Below are 24,112 nucleotides of genomic sequence, written 5' to 3'. Positions count from 1 at the left end.
CCTCAGTTACCTCATCTGTCAAATGGGGATTAACTGTGAGCTTCACGTTGGACAACCTGATTACCCTGTATCTACCCCAGCACTTAGAACAGTGCTCTGCACATAGTAAGCGCTTAACAAATACCAACATTATCATTATTATTACAGTGTTATTTTGTACTCTCCCCATCACTTAATACAGTGCTCCGTACATAGTAAGCACTCAATAAATACGATTCATTTGATGGATTGATTGAACATAACTGGGAGGAATCCTGCACAAATCACTAGCACTCTGATCAATTCCTTCATGGCATTTTTGCAGTCCTAACGATGATGATGAAGTCTTCCACTGAGAAAGATGGGGAAGACTGGGTTCCAAGACTTCAGGATGGAGATCGAAGTTGCATGAAGATATAGATTATAATAGTTGTACTTCGAATTTGAAGAAGACACCACTAATAGTAAGGTTCACTCTGTGTGTGTGTGTGTGTGTGTGTGTGTGTGTGTGAAATGAAAAGGCCAATGCAGGACCCATAGTCCTGGCCACATTGGGCACACAAAAAACGTGCCCCTACTTAACTTAACAGTGCTTGTGCAGCCTTCTATGCACTGGCTAATAGTGCAGCACAAGAGTACTGTTTTGTGTTTTATAATAAGAGGTAGATGAATGTCACGATCACAGAAAAATAACGGAAACAAGTCACTAGAAACTCAGATCTTCACCCTATAATTTAAAGCACAAATTTGTTTGACAACTTCCTACAAACCCCCCTGAAGATTCTGACCTCATCAACAGGATGAGATTTGATGTGAAATGGATAACATAACATCACTTTGTCTCAGACAAAGCCGCTGACTTCTTAACCTAAGAACACTATGTGGAGGAAATATGGATAATTACAGTGACCCAAGTAAATTGGTTTTGTCAGTCTCCATTATCTCTTAATTTCCTCACCGGGAGATTCTCCCAAGGGAGAGCCGGGAAGACTGTCTTGAATGGTAGAGGTCATTCCATGATAGCCTGACACAACAAAGAAAAGACATACATACACAGAAACAGACAAAAATAGAAATTAAGGTAGAGAAAGATCAAAGTAAAGAAAGACAAGAGAGAGAGAAGCAGAGACGGAGGGGTAAATGGCCTCTTCCAAACAATGATGATGAAGATGATGGTATTTATTAAGTGCTTACTATGCATCAAGCACTGTTATAAGCACTGGGGTAGGTAAAAGTTAATCAGGTTGGACACAGTCCCTGTTCCACAGGGGTCTCTCGATTTCGATCCCCATTTTACAGATGAGATAACTGAAACCCAGAGAAGTGAAGTGACTGGCCCAAATATCACACAACAGTCATGGGGCAGAGCCAGGATTAGAACCCACATCGTCTACCTCCCGGGTCTGCGCTCTTTACATTAGGCCATGCTGCTTCCCTAATCAATCAGTGGTATTTATTGAGCACTTATGTGTGTGGAATACTGTACTATGTGCTTGTGAGAGTAGAGTTGCAACATTCACTATCCCTGCCTCCAAGGAACGCAGCATCGTGTCCTACTGGAAAGAGCATGGGCCTGGAAGTCAGGGGATGAGTGTTCTCAATCCTGGCTCTGCCACATGTCCACTGTGTGACCTTGGACCAGTCACTTCACTTCTCTGGGCCTCAGTTACCTCATCTGTAAAATGGGGATCAAGACTGGGAGCCCCATGTGGGGCAGGGACTGTGTCCAATCGGATTACCTTGTATCTACCCCAGCATTTAGAACAATTCCTTGCACATATTAAGCAGTAAAGAAATACCACTATTATCATTATTATTATTATTAGAGGGGAGTCTAGACTCCTCATACAAGTATAGCCATGAGGAGAATGTTCTGAAGTGGCTCAACTGTGGAGAAGCAGCAGCCAGTATAACTTTCCCTATCACCGCCATTTCTGACTTCCCCCCAATAATTCCGCTTTGATACTCTGTGTTCAGCCTAAGGTAGTTGGTCAAAATAGAATCTTATCATTTTTCTAAAACATCATTTTCTTTGAACCTTCCCACTCTTCAAAATCTTATAGTTTCCCAATCCTGGCCAAATTTAGTAGAAACTTCTCACCCTTGATTTTAAGGTACTCAATCAGCTCCCTCTCCCTTAAGTTATCCGTACTCCTCCACCACTACATCCCAGCTAGTATATTTCATCCCTCCAAAGTCCATCTACTTCCGGTGCCTCATTCTCATGTCTCTCACTTGACCTCTTGCTCACACCTCCCTTCTGATTGAAAACCTCTCTCCCTCTATATGCTACAGACCACCAATCTCATCTTCAAAGCACTCCTAAAATCTCATCTCCTCCGGGAAGCCTTCCCAGACTAACATCTCTTCTTCCTATTTCCTACCCCTACTGCAGCATTTATACATTGGATCCTCATTCTCTGCCTATTTAGTTAATCCCCAAGCCCTCCCGCAACAGCAATCGATGGTATTTATTGAGCACTAACTGTGGTGAGCCCACAACAAGCTGCCTTATTAGTGACTGACTGTGGTCCCGTGAATGCTAACAAGGAGGAGACTGGTGAAGGCACGGATGGGCTCTACCTGAGACAGGTGATGGTGGGTCCCGTAAGGGCAGAACATGGAGGGAAGCGGGCCTTTCTCTCCCTGTTCTACCTGGTAACGGGCCTGGACCAGTCAATGACTGCCACGTAGAGCCACAGCTGCGACACCTAAGGCAGGTAAAACGTGCTTATTTTGAATCGCGAGGAGGCACACAAAGGGCAGGCAGAGAACCAGCAAAGAGTCACTCAGAGAAAAGCACCTGGAGCAGAAACAGCAAAGAGAAGCAAGCATTGAAGAAGCAAGCAGAGAAGTTAAGTGACTTCTCTAAGGTCTCACAGCATACAAATAGCGAAGATGTTCAGAACCCACATCCTCTGACTCCCAAGCACCTGCTCTTGCCACTAGGCCATGCTGCTTCTCATAGCATAGTGCCATGCAGAAAGTAACCACCCAGTAAATGTGATTTGACTGATTGGTAAGGAATTTTAGGTCGATGTTGGGATGACTGGCCAACCAGCTGAGGTTTTTGAGATGTGAGAAGATGAAATAGAGTGTTTTTTTGTTTGTTTGTTTTTAGAAACATGTTTCAGGCAGCAAGCACAGTGAAGTATGAACTGGAGAGGGGAGAAAGAGGAGGTAGGGAGGTTAGCGATAAGGCAAGTTTACTATTTCCATGTTGTCTAGTTTTATTCAATCAGATCGGTTGATTTAGGATTAGAACGGGCACCTGTCAACTCAGATCATAAAAAATGTATACAATAGTGGAATAATCAGTCCCTGAAGGTTTCATCAATTCAATCCATTGCTTAGCTGACATGATATTAAATGACCCCATTAACCCTTCATTCTAACATCATTTAGGGTTAGGCATACAATGAAAGAAATGCATCTTCCATATAGTGCAACTTCCTATAACCACAGAAAGGTTATGAAAATGTGCAGAAGCCTTCACCTCAACATAGCATGCATATATATGCATTCATATAGAGATTCTAGGAAGCATAGAAAATAAAGCTTAATTCCTTTTCCACTGCCAATTCCTTTTGCCTGGGTGGTATTGAATCTAATAATGATAACGATGGTATCTGTTAAGCATTTACTATGTGCCAGGCACTGTACTAAGCGCTGGTGTATATACAAGCAAATCAAGTTGGACATAGTCTCTGTCCCACGGAGGGCTCACAGACTCAATCCCCATTTTCTAGATGAGGTAACTGAGGCCCAGAGAATTGAAGTGACTTGTCCAAGGTCTCAAAGCAGACAAGTGGTGGAATCAGGAATTAGAACCCACGACCTGATTACGAGACCCGTGCTCTATCCACTACTCCATGCTGCTTCTCCTAGCAACTAGCACAGTCCTAGTTTACTGCAGAAAAATTCAGCCAGGACAAAAGTTGGTTCTGGCCATTAGTGTCAACGTTGCTCCTTGCCATCACTGACTCTGACTCTGTGCCCAGATGACATTGTATCCATTACCACTCTTTCCCAAGGGAACCTCATCTTCTCCCACTCCCCAGGATGCACTGAAAAAGGAAAAGGAGTTGACTTCCTTCATGCCCAAAATGCCGCTTTTGCACCATCCCACCTGCCCTCCATCCTACTCTTTCCCCTTCTTTCGAAGGCCATATCATCTACCACCCACGCCAGGTCCCGGACACTGACATCTACTGCCCGCACAGGTCCCGCCTCCAAATTTCTGAGCCACTTTGATCCTTTTTTCACATTCCTTCTCTTTCTCCATCCCTACCCTGGTTCTTGGGGAATCCAAGATCTACATGAATGTTTCTGAACAGCTTTTCCACTTACTGCTTCTCACCTCTGACTCCTCAAATCCTCCAACCTCCCACTCCACCGCAACTCACCACATTAGAGACACTTTCTATCTCTTCTCTAGTTGCTGTACGATCTCTACCCTCACCACCTCTCAAGCTCCAGTGTCCGACTACCACCCCTCAACTGCCTTCCCTCCCTCACACCCCTCCCTGCAAAACTGTCCCAGTCCACCAGAGAGATCTCTGATCTTTTGACCCATTCTAATTTTCCAACAGCATCAAGACCCATTTTGTCCCCATACCCAACCTGCCTTCTCTTGGTGCACCAATCCACAACCTCAGATCTGCCCTCTCCATTGAAATAAACTCCCTCTCTCCCTTGTCTCTCCTTTGTCCTAATAATTATAATGATTATATACTACGTACTGCACTGGGGTGGATACAAGCTAATCAGGTTGGACAGAGTCCCTGTCCCATATGGGGCTCACAGTCTCAATCCCCATTTTACAGAAGAGGTAATTGAGGCACAGAGAAGTGAAGTGACTTGCTCAAGGTCACACAGCAGACAAGTGGTGGAGCTGGGATTAGAACCTATGAACCTCTGACTCCCAGGCCCTTGCTCTATCCACTATACCACCAATCTGCAGCCCTAGATCCCTTCCACAGTAAACATTTTCTAATCTTGTGCTCAAGCTATAGAGCACTACTGGTGGAAATCCAGACATCAAGCCAACCTTGGCCATCTCAAACTCATAGTAATAATAATAATTAATAATTATGTACTTGTTAAGCACTTCATATGTGCCAAACACTGTTCTTAGTGTTGGGATACATACAAGCTATTCATTCATTCATTCAATAGTATTTATTGAGCGCTTACTATGTACAGAGCACTGTACTAAGCGCTTGGGATGAACAAGTCGGCAACAGATAGAGACAGTCCCTGCCGTTTGACGGGCTTACAGTCTAATCGGGGGAGACGGACAGACGAGAACGATGGCACTAAACAGCGTCAAGGGGAAGAACATCTCGTAAAAACAATGGCAACTAAATAGAATCGAGGCGATGTACAATTCATTAACAAAATAAATAGGGTAACGAAAATATATACAGTCGAGCGGACGAGTACGGTGCTGTGGGGATGGGAAGGGAGAGGTGGAGGAGCAGAGGGAAAAGGGGAAAATGAGGCTTTAGCTGCGGAGAGGTAAAGGGGGGATGGCAGAGGGAGTAGAGGGGGAAGAGGAGCTCAGTCTGGGAAGGCCTCTTGGAGGAGGTGATTTTTAAGTAAGGTTTTGAAGAGGGAAAGAGAATCAGTTTGGCGGAGGTGAGGAGGGAGGGCGTTCCGGGACCGCGGGAGGACGTGACCCGGGGGTCGACGGCGGGATAGGCGAGGCCGAGGGACAGCGAGGAGGTGGGCGGCAGAGGAGCGGAGCGTGCGGGGTGGGCGGTAGAAAGAGAGAAGGGAGGAGAGGTAGGAAGGGGCAAGGTGATGGAGAGCCTTGAAGCCTAGAGTGAGGAGGTTGGACACAGTTTCTGCCCCTAATGGGGCTCACACTCTTAATCCCCATTTTACAGAAGAGGTAACTGAGGCTCAGAGATGTTAAGTGACTTGCCCAAAGTCACAGAGTGGAGAACCCAGGTCCTTCTGATGAACAGGCCTGTGATTTATCTACTAAACCATGCTATACCTCTGCCCATTTTAGCACCCAGATATAATACTTCTCCGGATTGTCTTCCATGCCCATTGCCCAAGGCAGCTGTTGTAGACTTTGGACTGCCTAGTCAAACTACCTGCCCTCCCAATGCACTTCCCCCAACTCATGCCTTTAATGACCATTCTACTTATTTCATCGATTACATTAAAACCATCAAGTGTGATCTTCACCAATTCTCCCCTGCACTTATTCAGTCCCACTCTCCTCCTGCCCCTTTGTCAACATCCCCATCATTCTGCCAGTGACTCTCTTCAACTCTCCCAGTCCTTGGAATAATAATGTTGGTATTTGTTAAGCGCTTACTATGTACCGAGCACTGTTCTAAGCGCTGGGGTAGACACAAGGGAATCAGGTTGTCCCACGTGGGGCTCACAGTCTTAATCCCCATTTTACAGATGAGGTAACTGAGGCACCGAGAAGTTAAGTGACTTGCCCAAAGTCACACAGCTGACAAGTGGCTGAGCTGGGATTCGAACCCATGAACTCTGACTCCAAAGCCCGTGCTCTTTCCACTGAGCCACGCTGCTTCTACAGTGCATGAAATATTCTAAGCACTTAACAAATGTAATAATAATAACAATAATAAGGATAACAATAATACCTAGCAGTAGCTCAACAGGAGATCACCCCTTCGCTCAAATTCTATGCTCTCCACCTTTGCCTCAGACTCCATCCCATGTACCTTATTAAATAGGCTGCCCCCTCCCCTCTCTTCTCCTTGACCACCATCTTCAAACACTTACTCTCCAATTTCTTTCCCCACTGTTTTCAATCATGCTCGTGTATCCTCTATCCTAAAAGAGTCATCCCATGGCCCCATGGTTCCCTACAGTTATCTCCTCATCTCCCTCTCATCATTCCATTCCAATCTTCTGGAGTGAGATGTTTTACACCCACTGCCTGCATTTCCACTCCCCCAGTTCTCTTCTTGACCTCCTCTGGTCTGGATTCTGCACCTTCAACTCCATGTCAGCTACCCTCTCTGTGGTGGCCAAAGACCTTCTTCTTGCCATATCCAATGGCTTCTACTCCATCCTAATCTTCCTTGACCTCTCTGCTGCCTTTGACACTGTGCACCACCCTCTTCCCCTGGAAACATTATCGAACCAACTACTCAGTGATATTTATGAAGTGCTTATTGTGAACAGAGAACAGCACTAAGCACTTGGGAGAGTACGATAAAGCAAAGCTAGCTAACATTCTCAGCCTATACTGAGCTTACAGTCTAGATGGGGACACAGGCATGACTGTAAATAAATAATTTACAGAGAAGTGTTTTGGGGCTGAGGATTGGGTGAATATCAAGAGGGCAAATGGTATAGATTCAACTGCATAGATAAAGCAGAAGGGAGAAAGGGTTGAGGAAAACAGGGCTTAATTGGGGAAGACATCTTGGAGGAGATGTACCTTAATAAGGCTCTAAACCAATCAATCATTACTATTTAATATTTATTGCAGGCACAACACTGTATTAAGTACTTGGAAGAGTACAGTACAACAGATATGGTAGAGACATTTCCAGCCCACAATGAGCTTAAAGTCTAGAGGGGACTAATTTGATTTTAATCCCTGGTTTTAAAGTGAAACTGATCCTGATGGGCAAATTATTTAGGAAGCTTTCCACATGTTCTTGTCATTTATAGCTAAAAGAAAAAAAAAAGTGTTGATTTGGGAGTGAAAACAGTTTCGATAAAGCATTTTGGCTCTCCTTGGCATATGGGAGGACATGGGAAAGGGATTGATGGTGAGATAGATGAGTTCAGGGCACAGAGGGCAAGCCGGCATTAGCGTAAGACTAGCATAGTGAAGTGTGTGGACTGGGTGGTCATAGATCAGTGAGGTATGGGAAGTTGGGGCAAGAGGATTGACTGCTTTAGAGCTGATGGTAAGGAGCTTCTGTTTGATGTGGAAGTGGATGGGCAATCACTGGAGGTTCCTCATTCATTCAATCATATTTATTGAGTGCCTACTGTGTGCAGAGCACTTACTAAGTGCTTGGGAGAGTACAACAATAAACAGACACCTTCCCTGAGGAGTGAGGAGATGTGAAATGAATGATATTCTTATTTATTTTTTTAAAAAAGATCCATGCAGCAGAGTGAAATATGGACCAGAGTTGGGAGAAACAGGAGGCAGAGAGGTCAGAAAGGAGACAGATGCAGTAATAATAATAATGTTGGTATTAGTTAAGCGCTTACTATGTGCAGAACGCCGTTCTAAGAGCTGGGGTAGATACAGGGTCATCAGGTTGTCCCACGTGAGGCTCGCAGTCTTAATCCCCATTTTACAGATGAGGTAACTGAGGCCCAGAGAAGTGAAGTGACTTGCCCGAGGTCCCACAGCTGACAAGTGGCAGAGCCGGGATTCGAACCCATGACCTCTGACTTCCAAGCCCGTGCTCTTTCCATGGAGCCACACTGCTTCTCTAAGCAGTAGTCAAGGTGGGATAGGATAAGTGCTTGGATTAACATGGAGACAGTTTGGGAGGAGAGAAAAGGGCAGATTTTAGTGCTGGTGTGAAGGTAGAACCGACAAGATGTGGTGACAGATTGCATAGGTAGTTTCTGTGAGAGAGATAAGTCAAGGACAACACCAAGATTCTGGGCTTGTGAGATAGGGACAACAATGACACTGTTAATAGTCTTGGGAAAGATAGGGATGACAAGGTTTGGGTGGGAAAATAAGGAGTTCTCTCCTTGGCTTCACTGACACTGTCCTCACCTGCTTCTCCTCCCGACTCTGACTACTCTTCCTCAGACTCTTTCACAGTATCCTCCTCTGCATCCTACCTCCCCAACAATATGAATTCCTCAAGGTTCAATTCTGGGTCAATTATATGCTCCATTTATACCAACCCTACTGGAGAACTCATTCATTATTTTCCAAACAGAACTCTCTATTTTCCCAACCAAACCATGTCCTCCCCGTGACTTACCAATCACTGAAGTCAGCACTACCATCCTTCCTGGCTCACAAGCCCTTATCCTTGGCATTATCCTGGACTCTCTCTCTCATTTAACCCACATATTCCACCTATCACTAAATCCTGTTGGTTTGACCTACCCAACGTCACAAAAATCAGTCCGTTCCTCTCCATCCAAACTGCTACCACACTGATTCAGAGATTTATCCCACCTTGTCTTAATAATAATAATGTTGGTATTTGTTAAGCGCTTATGATGTGCACAGCACTGTTCTAAGCGCTGGGGTAGATAGAGGGTAATCAGGTTGTCCCACATGAGACTCACAGTTAATCCCCATTTTCCAGATGAGGGAACTGAGGCACAGAGAAGTTCAGTGACTTGCCCACAGTCACACAGCTGTCGAGTGGCGGAGCCGGGATTCGAACCCATGAACTCGGACTCCCAAACCCGGGCTCTTTCCACTTAGGGACACTGCTTCTCTAATTACTGTATCAGCCTCCTTGCTGACTTCCCTGACTCTTGTATCTTTCCTCTCCAGTCCACACTTCACTCTGCTGCCCAGATCACTTTTCTATAAGAACAATCAATCCATGTTTCCCCACTCCTCAAGAACCCCTAGAGGTTGTCCATCCACCTCTGCACTTAACAGACTCTCCCTACCATCAGCTTTAAAGCACTCGATCCACTTGCTCCCTCCTACCTTACCTCACTACTCTCCGACTACAAACCAGGGCACACACGTTGCTCCTCTAATACCAACCTACTCACTGTACCTCACTCTCATCTATCTCACCACCGCCCTAACTGACTAAGCTCTCATTTCCTCTTTTCCTACTCCCTCCCGGGTCACCCTGACTTTTCCCTTTATTCACCTCGCCTGCCCCCGGCTCCACAGCTCTTATGTACATATCCAAAATTTATTTTCTTATATTAATGTCTCTCTCCCACTCTAGGCAGTAAGTTTGTTGCAGGCAGGGAATGTGTCTGTTATATGGTTGTGTTGTACTCTCCCAAGTGCTTAGTACAGTACCTTGCACAAAGTGCTCAATAAATGTGACTGATTTATTTACTTCCACAGTTTCAAATACCATCATTACATGGATAATTTCGAACTCTATATCTCCAACCCTGTCCGCTCTTCTTCTCTACAGTTTCCTATTGTATCTTACAGGACATCTCTACTTGGATATTCTTGATCAACTTAACATGTCAAAAACAGGATTTCTCACCTTCCCACTAGACCCAGTCCTTCTCATGTCTTTCTCATGTCTGTAGACAGCACCACCATCCACTAATCTCAAAAATCTGTAATTTTAGTATTATCTCATCTCTATCATTCAACACATAATCAATGTCACCAAATCCTGTTCATTCAACCTTCACAATATCTCTAGAATCTTCCCTTTCCTCTCCATCCAAACTGATCCAAGCACTTAACCTATCCCTCCTCGACTACTGCTTCAGCGTTGCTGACCTCCCTGCCTCCTGCCTATTCCCATTCCAGTCCATATTTCACTCTACTGCCCCGATCATTTTGCCAAAGCACTGATCTGTTGGCATCTTTCAGTCCACATACCCCCACTCCTCAAAAACCTGTTTATCAAAGAAAAATGCCATACTTTCAGTTTTAAAACACTCAGTCAGCTCTCCCCAGTCTACCATATCTTCTTGATTTTCTACTCAACCCCCACCCTTCAGTCTTCAAGCACCAACCTACTCACTGTTACTACGATTTTGTCTGGCTCGCCCCCAACCCCTTGCCCACATCATCCTTCTGATCGGGAAATCCCTCCTCCTCACTGGCTTTTATTTCGAACAGACCACCACTCTCCCCATTATCAAAGGCCTACTGAAACCGTGTGTCCTTCGAGGTCTTTCTGACTAGGCCCTCATTTCCCCTAATTGCCCTCTTCTCTGTATCACTTATGCACTTGCATCTATACCCTTAAACATTTGGATATTCACCTCACCCCATGCTTCATATCACTTATGTACCTACTCTGACCTTTCACTCATATATGATTTATTTTAATGTCTGTCTCACCTAGTCAGAGGATCTGGATTTTAATCCTGGCTCCACTTCTTGTCTGTCATGTGATCTTTGATAAGTCGCTTAACTTTTCTGTATCTCAGTTTCTTCATCTTTAAATTAGAGCCTCCATATCTACTCTCTTTCCAGCTTAGAAAGTGAGTCCCAGGTGGGACAGGGACTATATAACCTGATTACCTGGTATCTACCTGAACAATTTGTACAATATGGGGCACACAATAAGTGCTTATAAAATACCATCATTCTTCTTATTATCCCCCTCTAGTTTGTATGCACCTTGTGGAGTGTGTCTACCAACTCTATTGTATTGTACCCCATGAGTGCGTAGTACAGTAGACAACACACAGTAAGCACTCAATAAATACCATTGATTGAAAAAGTAGAATGGCTATTTTATATACTTTCACCTTGCCATAATATATCAACCAAAATTTGACCTTAGAAACTCTAGGAGAAGAGAGTTTAGAGGAGACTCTAAACCTAGCTCCAAAATTCAAATTACACACAAACAGAGATGACTTCGGATGAAGGTAGGTGTGAAAAATTTGGAATTGTATGCTGCACTCCAAGGAACAATTTATCAGAGCTACAGAGCTGTCAGCAGTTGACATGATAAGGAATAACACCAAATGAATAATGTTTCCTCCAATCCCAGTTCCTTTAATTACAAGCATCTTCCTTCCAGAAGAGAGAGACAGAAGCAGCAGAAACCCCAATTTCATGCACTTGTGCCTGAATAATGTCTCTGTGCTGCTTTTTCCAGATGGCAACTTTTCGCTGAAGGAACTAATGATGTGGGCATATTTAGGGAAAAACCAATAACAGAGTCTTTAACCTTCAACAGCAAAAAGCATGTTGTACAAAATGTTCCTTGGGATACATTAACAAATATCAATTACATTGCTCACTGAGGTGTAATCAGCTGTAATAATCAAAATTAATTTTAAAAAATAATTAAACAGACCCCAGGGCAAATAGTTGATGCACTTGTAGTATGACATCACAGTCTCCATATGTACCTGTAAGTTGCGGTGTCTGTTAACAACAAAGGGGTCTCAAGGAAAACGAGGCACAGCAGGAAGACTAGAATCTCTGGCTAGCAAGCCCAATGTCTACAGATAATAATAATAATAATCATGGTATTTGTCAAGTGCTTACTATGTGCCAAGCACTGTTCTAAGCACTGAGGTAGATACACGGTAATCAGGCTGCCCCATGTGGGGCTCACAGTCTTAATCCCCATTTTACACATGACGTAACTGTGGCAAAGAGAGGTCAAGTGACTTGCCCAAAATCACACAGCTGATAAGTTGTGGAGCCTGGAATAGAACCGATGACCTCTGACTCCCAAGCCCGTGCTCTTTCCACTAAGACATGCTACTTCTCAAAGCGAGGGGGCCTCTCAGCTCTCTCAGGTGCAGCCCATTTGGGCCCACCAATAACTGGGAAAACTTAGAAGGGATGAGCGCTCAGCAATTGAGCCCAGGCTTGGAGTCAGAGGACATGGGTTCTAATCCCAGGTCTGTCATTTGTCTGCTCTGTGGCACTGGGCAAGCCACTTAACTTCTCTGTGCCTCAGTTACCTCATCTGTAAAATGGTGATTGAGACTATGAGCCCCAAGTAGGACAACCTGATTACCTTGTATCTACCCCAGTACTTAGAATACTGCTTGGCACATAGTAAGTGCTTAACAAATACCATAATTGCTATTATTATTATTATTTCTCAGTCGACTTGCAAGTGACACTCCAAAATAATGAGTCCTCCCTCTCTGGGTTCCACCAGAATGTTTTTGTGGAAGGCCACTGAAAAGTGGCATCTGAAACAAATCCCCGGATTTTCGGTTGAAATGAGTTACTGTTCCTTCTGGAAGGGAAGAAGTGGCTTTGTGAAAAGATTGAGGGCTTAGAAGTCAGAGGTGGTGGATTGAGAAGCAGCGTGGCTCAGTGGAAAGAGCACGGGCTTTGGAGTCAGAGGTCATGGGTTCGAATCCCGGCTCGGCCACTTGTCAGCTGTGTGACTTTGGGCAAGTCACTTCACTTCCCGGTGCCTCAGTTCCCTCATCTGTAAAATGGGGATGAAGACTGTGAGCCCCACGTGGGACAATCTGATTCCCCTCTGTCTCCCCCAGCGCTTAGAACAGTGCTCGGCACATAGTAAGCGCTTAACAAATACCCACATTATTATTCTAATCCCAGCTCCTCCACCTATCAGCTGTGTGTGCCTCAGTTACCTCATTTGTAAAATGGGGATTAAAACTTGAGCCTTAAGTGGGACAACCTGATCACCTTGCAGCTACCTCAGCACTTAGAATAGTGTTTGGCACATAGTAAGCACTTAATAAATACCATTTTAAAAAAGCCCTAAGTAGTAATGCCTAAGTAAATGCCTAAGTAGTTTACCTGGAGAGTCTGGGACGGCTCTTTAGAGTGGTCAGTTTGGTAGAGTGCAATGATAAACTCATTAAGGGCAGGGATTATGTCTAACACTATTTTATTATTATTAAGCATCTACTATATGCCAAGCACTCTTCTAAGTGCTGGTGTAGATACACGATTGGACACAGTCCTGTCCCACAGGCGGCTCACAGTCCTAATACCATCTTACAGATGAGGTAACTGAGGCCCAGAGAAGCGAAGTGACTTGCCCAATGTCACACAGCAAACATCCAACCAGCATTAGAACACAGGTCCTCTGACTCCCAGGCCCATGCTCTTTCCACTAGACTAAGCTGCTTCCCTATTTCTATTGTAGTATCCTAAGCACTAAGATCAGGGCTTTATGGAAAGCACTTAATAAAGCCCACTGATTGATTGATTGACAGGTATAATTGACTTTCAAACTCTGAGAAGCCACTGGTAGTGAAATTCTCCTATGGACAAGTATGTCACTGAGAAGTCCCTATGCAAGGCCTCCAGTCCCTATCATACCTCCAGAAAGAGTCTTTTGTGCTGTTGTGTTATCCATTTGCTAGGTCTGGCACAGCTTTAGCCTCCTGCTCTCCCAACGCTTAGGGAATTTCTGCTCAAAAAGTAACAGGAAAGTCAAGTGCTGATTCAGAGCAAAGCAGAAAGAAAACTAGCCCAAATTTTGTCTTATGCCGTCGCGTCGTCTCCGACCCATAGTGACACCATGGACACATCTCTCCCAGAGCGCCCCATCTCCATCTGCAATCACTCTGGCAGTGGATCCAGAGAGTTTTCTTGGTAAAAATCCAGAAGTGGTTTACCACGGCCTCCTTCTGCACAGTAAACTCGAGTCTCCACCCTCGACTCTCTCCATGCCGCCGCTGCCCAGCACGTGTGAGTTTTGACTTGTAGCAGATTGCCTTCCACTCACTAGCCACTTCCCAAGCTACGAATGGAATGGATATGCTTCTGCTTGTCAATCCCTCCCATAGCTGACTGGCAGAGTACTGAAAACTCTCCAGGTATGATCCTGAGATGGGAAGCCCATATTGTTCATACTGAAATGGGAAACTTCTGAAGTCCTAGAAGAGGGACAATTAGCATCTCTTTGGGATAGTCCCTGTGCTCCTCAGGAGAAAAGTTTTTTCCAGTTGGACGTACGCTCTGAGTTATAAATGTTTCTAAGGAGAGTCCTAATGGTTTTGATGAGAAATGACATTAAGATTACCTCTGCTTTGCATTCCACTTCCTTTATGTTCTTGCCAGGCATCAATTTCATTGCTGAAGATAAGCTTTCACTCCAAGACGAATGTTTATTCTGATGTGCGAGGGAACTCTTACTTGCCAGACTCTTCTTCTCGGATGCTATGGATGGGGTGGGAGGGAGAAAAAACCATCGGTGGAAGAAGTAGGATGTGATTCAAATTATAGACAGTTTATGGGTGGCTTCTGTGAGGAAAGCTTAGCGTTGCAGGGGAGGAAAAAGAGACTGCTTGTCTGTTTGAGGTAGGAGCTCTCACTTCCAACTCCAGGGAAGTGATGATATTCATTGTACTTTCTGGGCATCATTCTATTTCGGATATACAAAGAAAACGTCTACTGACATTAAGCGAGCACAACAGACAGATTCAATTGGTTACACAGCCTGAGTAGCAGCAGGGCTCAGTGGAAACAGCGTGGGCTTTGGAGTCAGAGGTCGTGGGTTCGAATCCCAGCTCTGCCACTTGTCAGCTGTGTGACTCTGGGCAAGTCACTTAACTTCTCTGTGCCTCAGTTACCTCATTGGTAAAATGGGGATTAAGACTGTGAGCCCCATGTGGGACAACCTGATTCCCCTGTGTCTCCCCCAGCGCTTAGAACAGTGCTCTGCACATAGTAAGCACTGAACAAATATCAACATTATTATTATTATCACTCAGCTTTCCCTGAGTGTCTTTCCACTTTCCACGTGTCTTCCTCGTGCCTTTTGGCTAGCATTCAACAGCCGAATTAGGAAATTTTACGATCACTCAAAAGCTCCTGGGTACAGGATGAAGCTATGTCAGAAGAAACTGTTTTGTGTCTGTGGTGGTGGTAGCCAGAGAGCATGCTACAACCTGAGTTTTTCTTATTGTGTGAAGTTTGGTGAGCACACAACCCTCACTTTATAAGACACTGGGCAAATGACATATTCTAACACCGCTGCTTAAGCCCATCAATGGGCAGGGACTGTCTCTATCTGTTGACGATTTGTACATTCCAAGCGCTTCGTACAGTGCTCTGCACATAATAAGCGCTCAATACATACTATTGAATGAATGAATTAATATTTTATCATATGCTTCCTTTTGGAAAGGCTGAATAGCTGGCTGAGCAATCTCTTTCACCTTATAATGAAACAGGTACTGTGAGCTAAATGTAGCCCATACACTCCATTCTCCTGTGACGTGGAGAGTGTATTCTTGACCAACCCTGCATTAAAACCAATTCACGTTAGAGTATACACACCTTGACCGATGCTGTGGACAGTCAGAGAACAGCTTCTTCTGAAATCTCTATGAACTTAGATCTGTGACCCTGGGGCATTTGATATTCCCCCCCGCCTCAGTCCCACAGCACTTATGTACCTATCTATAAATTGTATATTATAAATTATTTATTTACATCAATGTCTGCTTCCCTCTGTAAATAATAATAATCATAATAATGATGGTATTTAAGCATTTACTATGTGCCAAGCACTGTACTAAGTGCTAGGGTGAATTCAAGCAATCAGGATGGACCTAATCCCTGTCCCACAGGGGGCTCACAATCTCAATCCTCATTTTATTGATAAGGTAACTGAGGCACGGAAAAAAGAAGTGACTTCCCCAAGATTCATTCATTCATTCATGCATTCATTCATTCAATAGTATTTATTGAGCGCTTACTATGTGCAGAGCACTGTACTGAGCGCTTGGAATGAACAAGTCGGCAACAGATAGAGACGGTCCCTGCCGTTTGACGGGCTTACGGTCTAATCGGGGGAGACGGACAGACGAGAACGATGGCAATAAATAGAGTCAAGGGGAAGAACATCTCGTAAAAACAATGGCAACTGAATAGAATCAAGGCGATGTACATTTCATTAACAAAATAACAGACATATGGAGGAGCCAGGATTAGACTGTAAATCCTTTAGGGACAGAGAATGTGACTACCAATTCTAATGCAGTGAATTCTCTCAAGTGCTTAGTATAGTATTCCACACATAGCAAGCACTCAAATGCCATTTTTTAATGGTATTTGTTAAGCACTTACAATGTGCTACACACTGTTTTAAGCATTGGAGTAGATACAAAGTGATCAGGTTGGACTCAGTCCCTGTCCCATATGAGGCTCCAAATATTCACCCCCATTTTACAGATGAGGTAACTGAGGCACAGAGAAGTTCATGACTTGCCTAAGTTAACGAGGCAGATAAGTGGTGGAGCTGGGACAAGAACCCAGTTCCGTCTCTCAAGCCCTTACTCTATCCACTAAGGCACACTGCTTATTGATTGATAGCTTCATCTCATCATATCCTACCCAGATAGGTTGGCATTGCAGAAGCTTATACCCCAATTCCCTGATTTTATTCTATCTAACGCATGTACAGAAAACAAATTTGTGGGAAAACTGAGTGTAAGTTAAAGAGGGTTGTCTGGGGATGAACAACTTCAAACTGCTAAAATACAGATCACATTTTCCTTTTCAAAAGTAAAATAAGTTTATAATTGACTTGAGATAGCAATGTTCCTTCTCAGGCCAGAGAACCAAATAGGGTCCACCCAGATCTTGGATGAAGTATCTGCTATTGTCAGAAGTTGTCCATGAGCCTAGGAACAGGTCCAGTGTGATCCACTTGATCTTTGTTGTCTTCTAAACCCAGTGGAATGAAACATAGTTATTTCTTCTACACAGTAACAACTGTTTTCTTGAAGAATCTCATGTTATGGAAAAACTGTGTTAAATAACCACTGATTAAGTGAGGATGAATAGGTTGGGGCATAGTTAATTTGATGATACTGCCATGACTGACATTTTTCAATCTGAATTTCTATCTTAGTGATATACCCCACTATTATTATTATCATTTTGTAGTTTCACACACTATTTAGTTGCACGAAGAAGGAGAAATAGAAAATATGTGTTTGTGAATCTTCAGGCTGGAGCAAAACATGAGAATCACAGCAGCAACACAACTTGATCCATGCCACATAGGTGGACACACCATTTCTTTCTACACTGAATCTATCCTGGCTCTGTCACTTGTCAGCTGTGTGACTGGGCAAGTCATTTAACTTCTCTGTGCCTCAGTTCCCTCATCTGTCAAATGGGGATGAAGACTGCAAGCCTCCCGTGGGACGACCTGATTACCCTGTATCTACCCCAGAGCTTAGAACAGTGCTCTGCACATAGTAAACGCTTAACAAATACCAACACTGTTGAATCTACTTTTACTAACTTGCAGCTCATATTAACCCCCAAACAGATTTAGGTTGTGGGAAGAACATTCCCTAATTAGTCACCTTGTACCATGTCCAAACTTTGTAATGCACACATGTGTCGTATCAGAAATCACCGTAATCTGTGCTCATGGGAAAGAGTGATAAATATTTATGCAACTTTTATCCATAGGATATCCTTTGGCTATATGGATGGATATACGGAAGAGGCATGGCCTAGTGGATAGAGTAGGACCCTGGGAGTCAGAAGACCTGGGTTCTAATCCTGTCTCTGCCATTTGCCTTCCGTGTGACCTTGGACAAATCACTTCACTGGGCCTCATTTTACCTCATCTGATAAATGGGGATTAAGACTGTGAGCCCCATGTGGGACAGCGACTGGGTCCATCCCGATTTGCTAGTATCCACCCCAGGGCTTAGAAAAGCGATTGACACACAGTCAGCACTTAAATACCATCATCATATAGATATCCAAATCTCATGCAGGCCTTTGGTTCATTGACTTGGAGCGGATAAAAGGTTATGTTAGGAGAGAGAATGGTCTAGTTCACTTCTTGCAAAGTTGGAGTGCTTTTGGACAGTTGAGAGCCTAGGTTTTATGGAAGCAACATCAACCACATCCTGTTCTAGACAATACAGACCTAGGAATTGCTGCCAGGACTTCGCCGTTGTCTCTTCCCATAGAGGCGTGACATCTTCCATCCTCACTTCGCACTCCCCTTGTTTCACAGACAGGTCCATCTTAAAGGCATCCTCCAGGACTTGCCTCCGCTGAGACACAAGCTGACGCCAGATATCAAGAACACACTTCAGAATATTATGTTGAACTAGGAGAGAGAGAAAGTATTCCTCAGGTAAGTCAAGGAAAGGGCCCAGAAAATGAATAGAGCCTGGTAGTGTAGCATGTGATCTTATCATGACTGAAGTCTTGAAAACCCATCAAAGTTCAGGGAAGGTTACGGGGCAGAGGTCTTAACTGACGTCTGGGTTCATTTCAACTTAAATCTCGGGCACTAACTCTGCGTTATTGTACGCTCCCAAGCCCTTAGTACGGTGGTCTGCATACAGCAAGCACTCCATAAATACAAATGATTGATTGGTCCCAGTCTAATATTGCAGGTTCACCCAGAAAGTTTTAATGCCTCTATTCCTTCAATTATTTCTAATCCCTCTTGGCCATCTTTGCATTAAATCTTCCTTTTGATTCCCTTAGAAGGCTATCTTTTTGGAAACTTCTAGATTTTTGTCTTGATTTTCTGGAGGTGCTTTGGGGCATATATTAATTTTACTGACTGACCCACAGGAGGCCTTGACCTGGGATATCCAGGAAATAGAGGAACCTGGCTTTATGTTAAGTTTTCTGGTCCCAAATCATAACACCTCTTGAATCATTCACCCTCATTCTATTGACTCTAACTCTTTTTCCCTGCTTATAAAATTGAAGGAAAAGGCAAGAGCATCTTTTGCATGCCTTCATATTTTCTATTCAGCCATTTTAGTCCTCAGATAAGCCAACCTTCAGTAGAGTAAGCTGCTGAGGTTTTTTCTTTCCTTTTCAATGATATTTGTTAAGCACTTACTATATGCTTAACTGTAAAAAGTTGATACAAGACAACTAGGTGGGACACAGTTCCTGTCCTACATATGATTCACAGTCTTAATCCCCCATTTTACAGATGAGGTAACTGAGGCACAGAGAGGTTAAGTGACTCACCCAAGGTCACATAGCAGACAAGTGGCGGAGCCGGGATTAGAGAACTCAGATCCTCTGAGTCTCAGACTTGTGCTCTTTCCACTAGGGCATGCTAAAATTTTATGACATCTTCAGTTAGAAATTCTAAAAAGCTTTAGATAAAAATCTCTCTCACTCTGGGATACTTGGGGAAAATAATATGAATTGTGGATGAAGAAGAGAGGCAGAGAAGAAGCAGCAGCATGGTCTAGTGGATAGAGCCTGGGCCTGAGAGTCAGAAGGAACTGGATTCTAAGCCCAGCTCTGCCACCTGTCTGCTGTGTGACCTTGGACAGTTCACTTAATTTCTCTGTGCCTCAGTTACCTTATCTGTAAAATTGGGATTAAAGACTGTGAACTCCATGGGGGACGGGGACCATGTCCAACCTGAATACCTTATATCTTGTCTTGTTTGGTCTTATGCCATCGAGTCTTCTCCCATTTCGACTGTGAGCCCATTGTTGAGCAGCGAATGTCTCTATCTGTTGCTGTATTGTACATTCCAAGCACTTAGTACACTACTCTGCACATAGTAAGCGTTCAATAAATACGATTGAATGAACGAATGAATGACCCATAGCGATACTATGGACACATGTCTCTCAAAATGTCCCACCTTCCTTCTGCAATCATTCTGGTAGTGGAGCCAGAGAGTTTTCTTTGTAAAAATACGGAAGCCATTTGCCATTGCCTCCTTCCACACAGTAGACCCGAGTCTCCACCCTCGACTCTCTCCCACGCCGCTGCTGTCCAGCCCAGGTGAGTTTTGACTTGTAGTAGATTGCTTTCCACTCGCTAGCACTGCCCAAGCTAGGAACGGAATGGGTAGGCCTCTGCTCGACTCTCCCTCCCATAACTGAGATTGGTAGAGGACTGGAAACTCTCCGGATGTGACCCCTAGAGGGAATGTTATATCTATTCCAGGGCTTAGTAAAGTGTTTGGCACATAGTAAACTCCAATACCACAATTAAATACTATAATTATCAAGTAGTGGTAATTATTAAGTGCTCTCTGTGTGCAGAATACTAGTACTGTACTAAATGCTTGGGAGAGCACAGTACAACCAATTTGGCAGACACATTCCCTTCCACCGGGAGCTTAGTTATGCAAAGAAAGTGCCTAACAATCAACAGGAGCATCCTTAGAAAAGCAAAGTTATCATCAATGTTACCTCATCTGTAAAATGGGAATTAAGAATGTGAGCCTCATGTGGGACAATCTGATTACCCTGTATCTACCCCAGCGCTTAGAACAGTGTTCTGCAAGTAGTAAGCGCTTAACAAACACCAACGTTATTATCAAAGAAAATGAACTATGTTCACCTGAAGAGTTTAACCAGCAGGTTCTATTTCTCTATTACCTAGGCTATTCACCATCATGCTGTCCTAGGACAAACAAAACAATTTAGTCCTGAATACTACCCTACAAGTCAGAAAATTGCAAATCAAAACTCATTTTCTCCCAAGAACCATATTATAAATTGGATTTTTGAATGATCAAGTGAAAGCACAAGAAAGCTGGGGCCATTTCTAGATCCCTAAGTGTAGAGTACCAAGAAAACTGTATGGATACACATACCAGAATGATCTTATGATAGAAGATGGGAAGTTCTTCAGAGGGTGCTCCTATGGAGTTACTGTGGGTCAGAAATGACTCAACGGCATTTGAAGAAGTATAAAGTAGTCCTGTAGGAAGTTTTGATCTTTTCTAGATTCTTGGAAAACAGTGTAGCTGCTGATGGCCTATTTCCATCGGTTTTCGATCTCTTGTATATTTACTTATATTAATGCCTCCACCCCCTCTAGACTTTGTTATGGGCCGGAATGTGTTTACCAACTCTGTTGTACTCTCCCGAATACTTAGGAGAGTGCTCTACACACAGTAAGCACTCAGTAAATACCACTGATTGATTGATTGATTGATTAATGGATTTATGACCAAGTAAGAAATCTAAATTTTGCAATTGTGAAATTAATCAATTATAGATGTGCCATATAGCTGAATTTATGTCCGTCAGTCAGTCCATCGTACTTATTGAGCGCTTAATGCAGACCACTGTAGTAAGAGTTTGGAGAAGTACGATGTAACAATGTACCAGGCACATTCTCTACCTTTCAGTTAGCTTACAGTTTTCAGGGGGAGAAAGACATTAATATAAATAAATAAATTCAAGTGTTGGTATCGAATCAGAGATGATCCATAATAGGGCTCATCGTGGGTAACGAATGCACCTGTTTATTGTTGTATCATACTCTCCCAAGCGCTTAGTACAGTGCTCCTCACACAGTAAGTGCTCAATAAATATGACTGAACTGAATGAAAGGGTGGCTGACATTTATTGCCTTGCCATTAAAATGCTTAAGTGCTTAGTACAATGTTTAAGTGTTTAATACAGTGCTTTGCACACAATAAGCGCTTAATGTATACGATTGAATGAATGAAAATGGACTTTTGAGGGAAAGTGTCTGTTTATTGTCATTTTGGACTCTCCCAAGCGCTTAGTAGAGTGCTCCAAACATAGTAAGCACTCAATAAATATGACTCAGTGAACTGAATGCAAGGATGGCCGACATGTATTGCCTTGCCATTTAAATGCTTAAGCACTTGGGCTTAATACAGAGCTTTGCATAAAGTAAGCACTCAATAAATACGGTTGAATGAATGAAGAGGGATGTTTCAACCCTTCCTCGGGACTCTGCCTGGTGATCAGTAATACTCTCCTGGCCCATGGCCTCTCCGGCCTTCTCTGAACGTTTTCAGCCATTTATTTTCACTGCTAACAAATTCATTTCCCCAAAGCTCCTTGGCACTACCCCATCACTCTCTCCACCTCCACCCAGGAGGCATGGGTTGAAAGGCTGAAATTGGTTTTGTGAAGCTGGATCAGGGGCGCCATTTGTTGTTACAGAAAGCATCTTAAATGTGGAACGCCTGCAGTACATCAGGCATTCCACGACTGTGAGAGCTCTTTCAGGTCAGTATGGTACTGTGAAATCCATGACCATTGGAGTTCATTAAAATTTTCATTTTATAAACGTGGTGAGTGGTAATGATAATTTCTAGAATGTACTTAGATTTTATTTTTCTAAAGTAGCTTTCCCTTAGTTATTTCATTTTATCCTCACAATGTCCCCATGAGGTAGGGGAGAGGCAGACATTAAGTCTGAGTTGAGAAAACAGGTTCTGTGAACTTCCAGTTGCCCAGGACAGGGAAATCGAAAATTCACATACTATTTCCCCAGCTCAGACTCAGTACTCTGCCCACCTCTCTATGTCTTGCTGGGACATAGTTTCGAGATATCTGCTCTCCCTATATCCTTGGTTTTAAACCCCTTGAGAGGCAGGCACTGAATTTGATCTGATTGCCGTGCCTCTATCTCAGTATTTATCACAGTACTGGGCATGTGGAAGATAAATAAATTGCGGTATTTGTTAAGCGCTTAATATGTGCAAAGCACTGGGGATACAAGGTGATCAGGTTGTCCCACGTGAGGCTCACAGTTTTAATCCCCATTTTACAGAGGAGGTAACTGAGGCACAGAGAAGTGAAGTGACTTGCCCACAGTCACACAGCTGACAAGTGGCAGAGCCAGGATGCGAACCCATGACCTCTGACTCCCAAGCCCGGGTTCTTTCCACTGAGCCATGCCGCTTCTCTGGGATGCTTAATAAATGCCATGATTATTGTTACAGATCTGCAACCTGATTATTTGTAAGGCTTCTCCTAACCCTCACTTTACTTCTGTCCCCTTACACCTTAATCTGCCTCATCTATGCACTTGGATCTGTGACCTTTGGACATTTTATATTCACCCCATCCCTTACCCCACAGCACATATGAACATATCTCTAAATTACACCTTCTACATTAATCACTTATTTATTCTTAATAATGTCTGTCTCCCCCACTTGATTGCAAGCTCTTTAGGGGCAGGGAACATATCCGCTAATTCTGTGGAATTGTACTCTCCCAAGTGTTAAGTAGAGTGTGCTGCTTAGAATAAGCATTCAAAAAGTACCACCGATTGATTAATTAGTCTATTTCTGAAAGGCCTTAGGTTTCAACCACCTAGTTTTACCTGCAAATTCTCCTTATCCAAGGGAAAATGAAGCACCAGGTTTATTCATGTAAGGAACCAACTTAAAAGAAAATAATAATAAATAAGATATATTACCATCACTCAAGGTTGGGAGATCTTCCCCTCCTTCTTCTTTCACCTCTTCATTTGGGGTTAGGAATACTTGATGATATGGGGTTATTCTAGGGTTAGGGTCCAGTCCAAATCCTTCTGGATAACTAGAACCAACAGTAATGATGCTGTATTAAGAGGCACTGGATATTCTCTAAAAGCTTTTATATTATCTTTAGACCTTTGCTTTTGAATAAGCCCTTGTGTCCCTTGTCCTTTAACAACCACGTGCAATTGGAAAACCCAATAAAGGCAGATGACTTTATCCAACTAAAGCGACATCTAGCAGAATCAAACAACCAGAAGAAAGTAAAATTAGAACTCTGTGGA

The 24,112-nt window shown here is 43.5% G+C and overlaps 1 protein-coding gene across 3 annotated transcripts in view; it reads right to left on the bottom strand.

The window, feature by feature from the left end:
• Positions 1-24,112, bottom strand: part of WDFY4 (WDFY family member 4) — a 404,782-nt gene that overhangs the window by 228,488 nt on the left and 152,182 nt on the right. For all 3 annotated transcript variants that reach the window (XM_029060697.2, XM_029060700.2, XM_029060698.2), the window contains exons 37-39: positions 23,768-23,889; positions 18,501-18,686; positions 14,622-14,758 (exon numbers count right to left, since the gene is read on the bottom strand). In XM_029060697.2, the coding sequence (XP_028916530.1) occupies positions 14,622-14,758; positions 18,501-18,686; positions 23,768-23,889 (445 nt within the window). The remainder of the gene's footprint in view (positions 1-14,621; positions 14,759-18,500; positions 18,687-23,767; positions 23,890-24,112) is intronic.

The sequence above is a fragment of the Ornithorhynchus anatinus genome, chromosome 3 (genome assembly GCF_004115215.2).
Source record: "Ornithorhynchus anatinus isolate Pmale09 chromosome 3, mOrnAna1.pri.v4, whole genome shotgun sequence".
Classification (NCBI taxonomy): domain Eukaryota; kingdom Metazoa; phylum Chordata; class Mammalia; order Monotremata; family Ornithorhynchidae; genus Ornithorhynchus; species Ornithorhynchus anatinus.
This window is presented reverse-complemented; position numbering and strand designations above follow the sequence as displayed.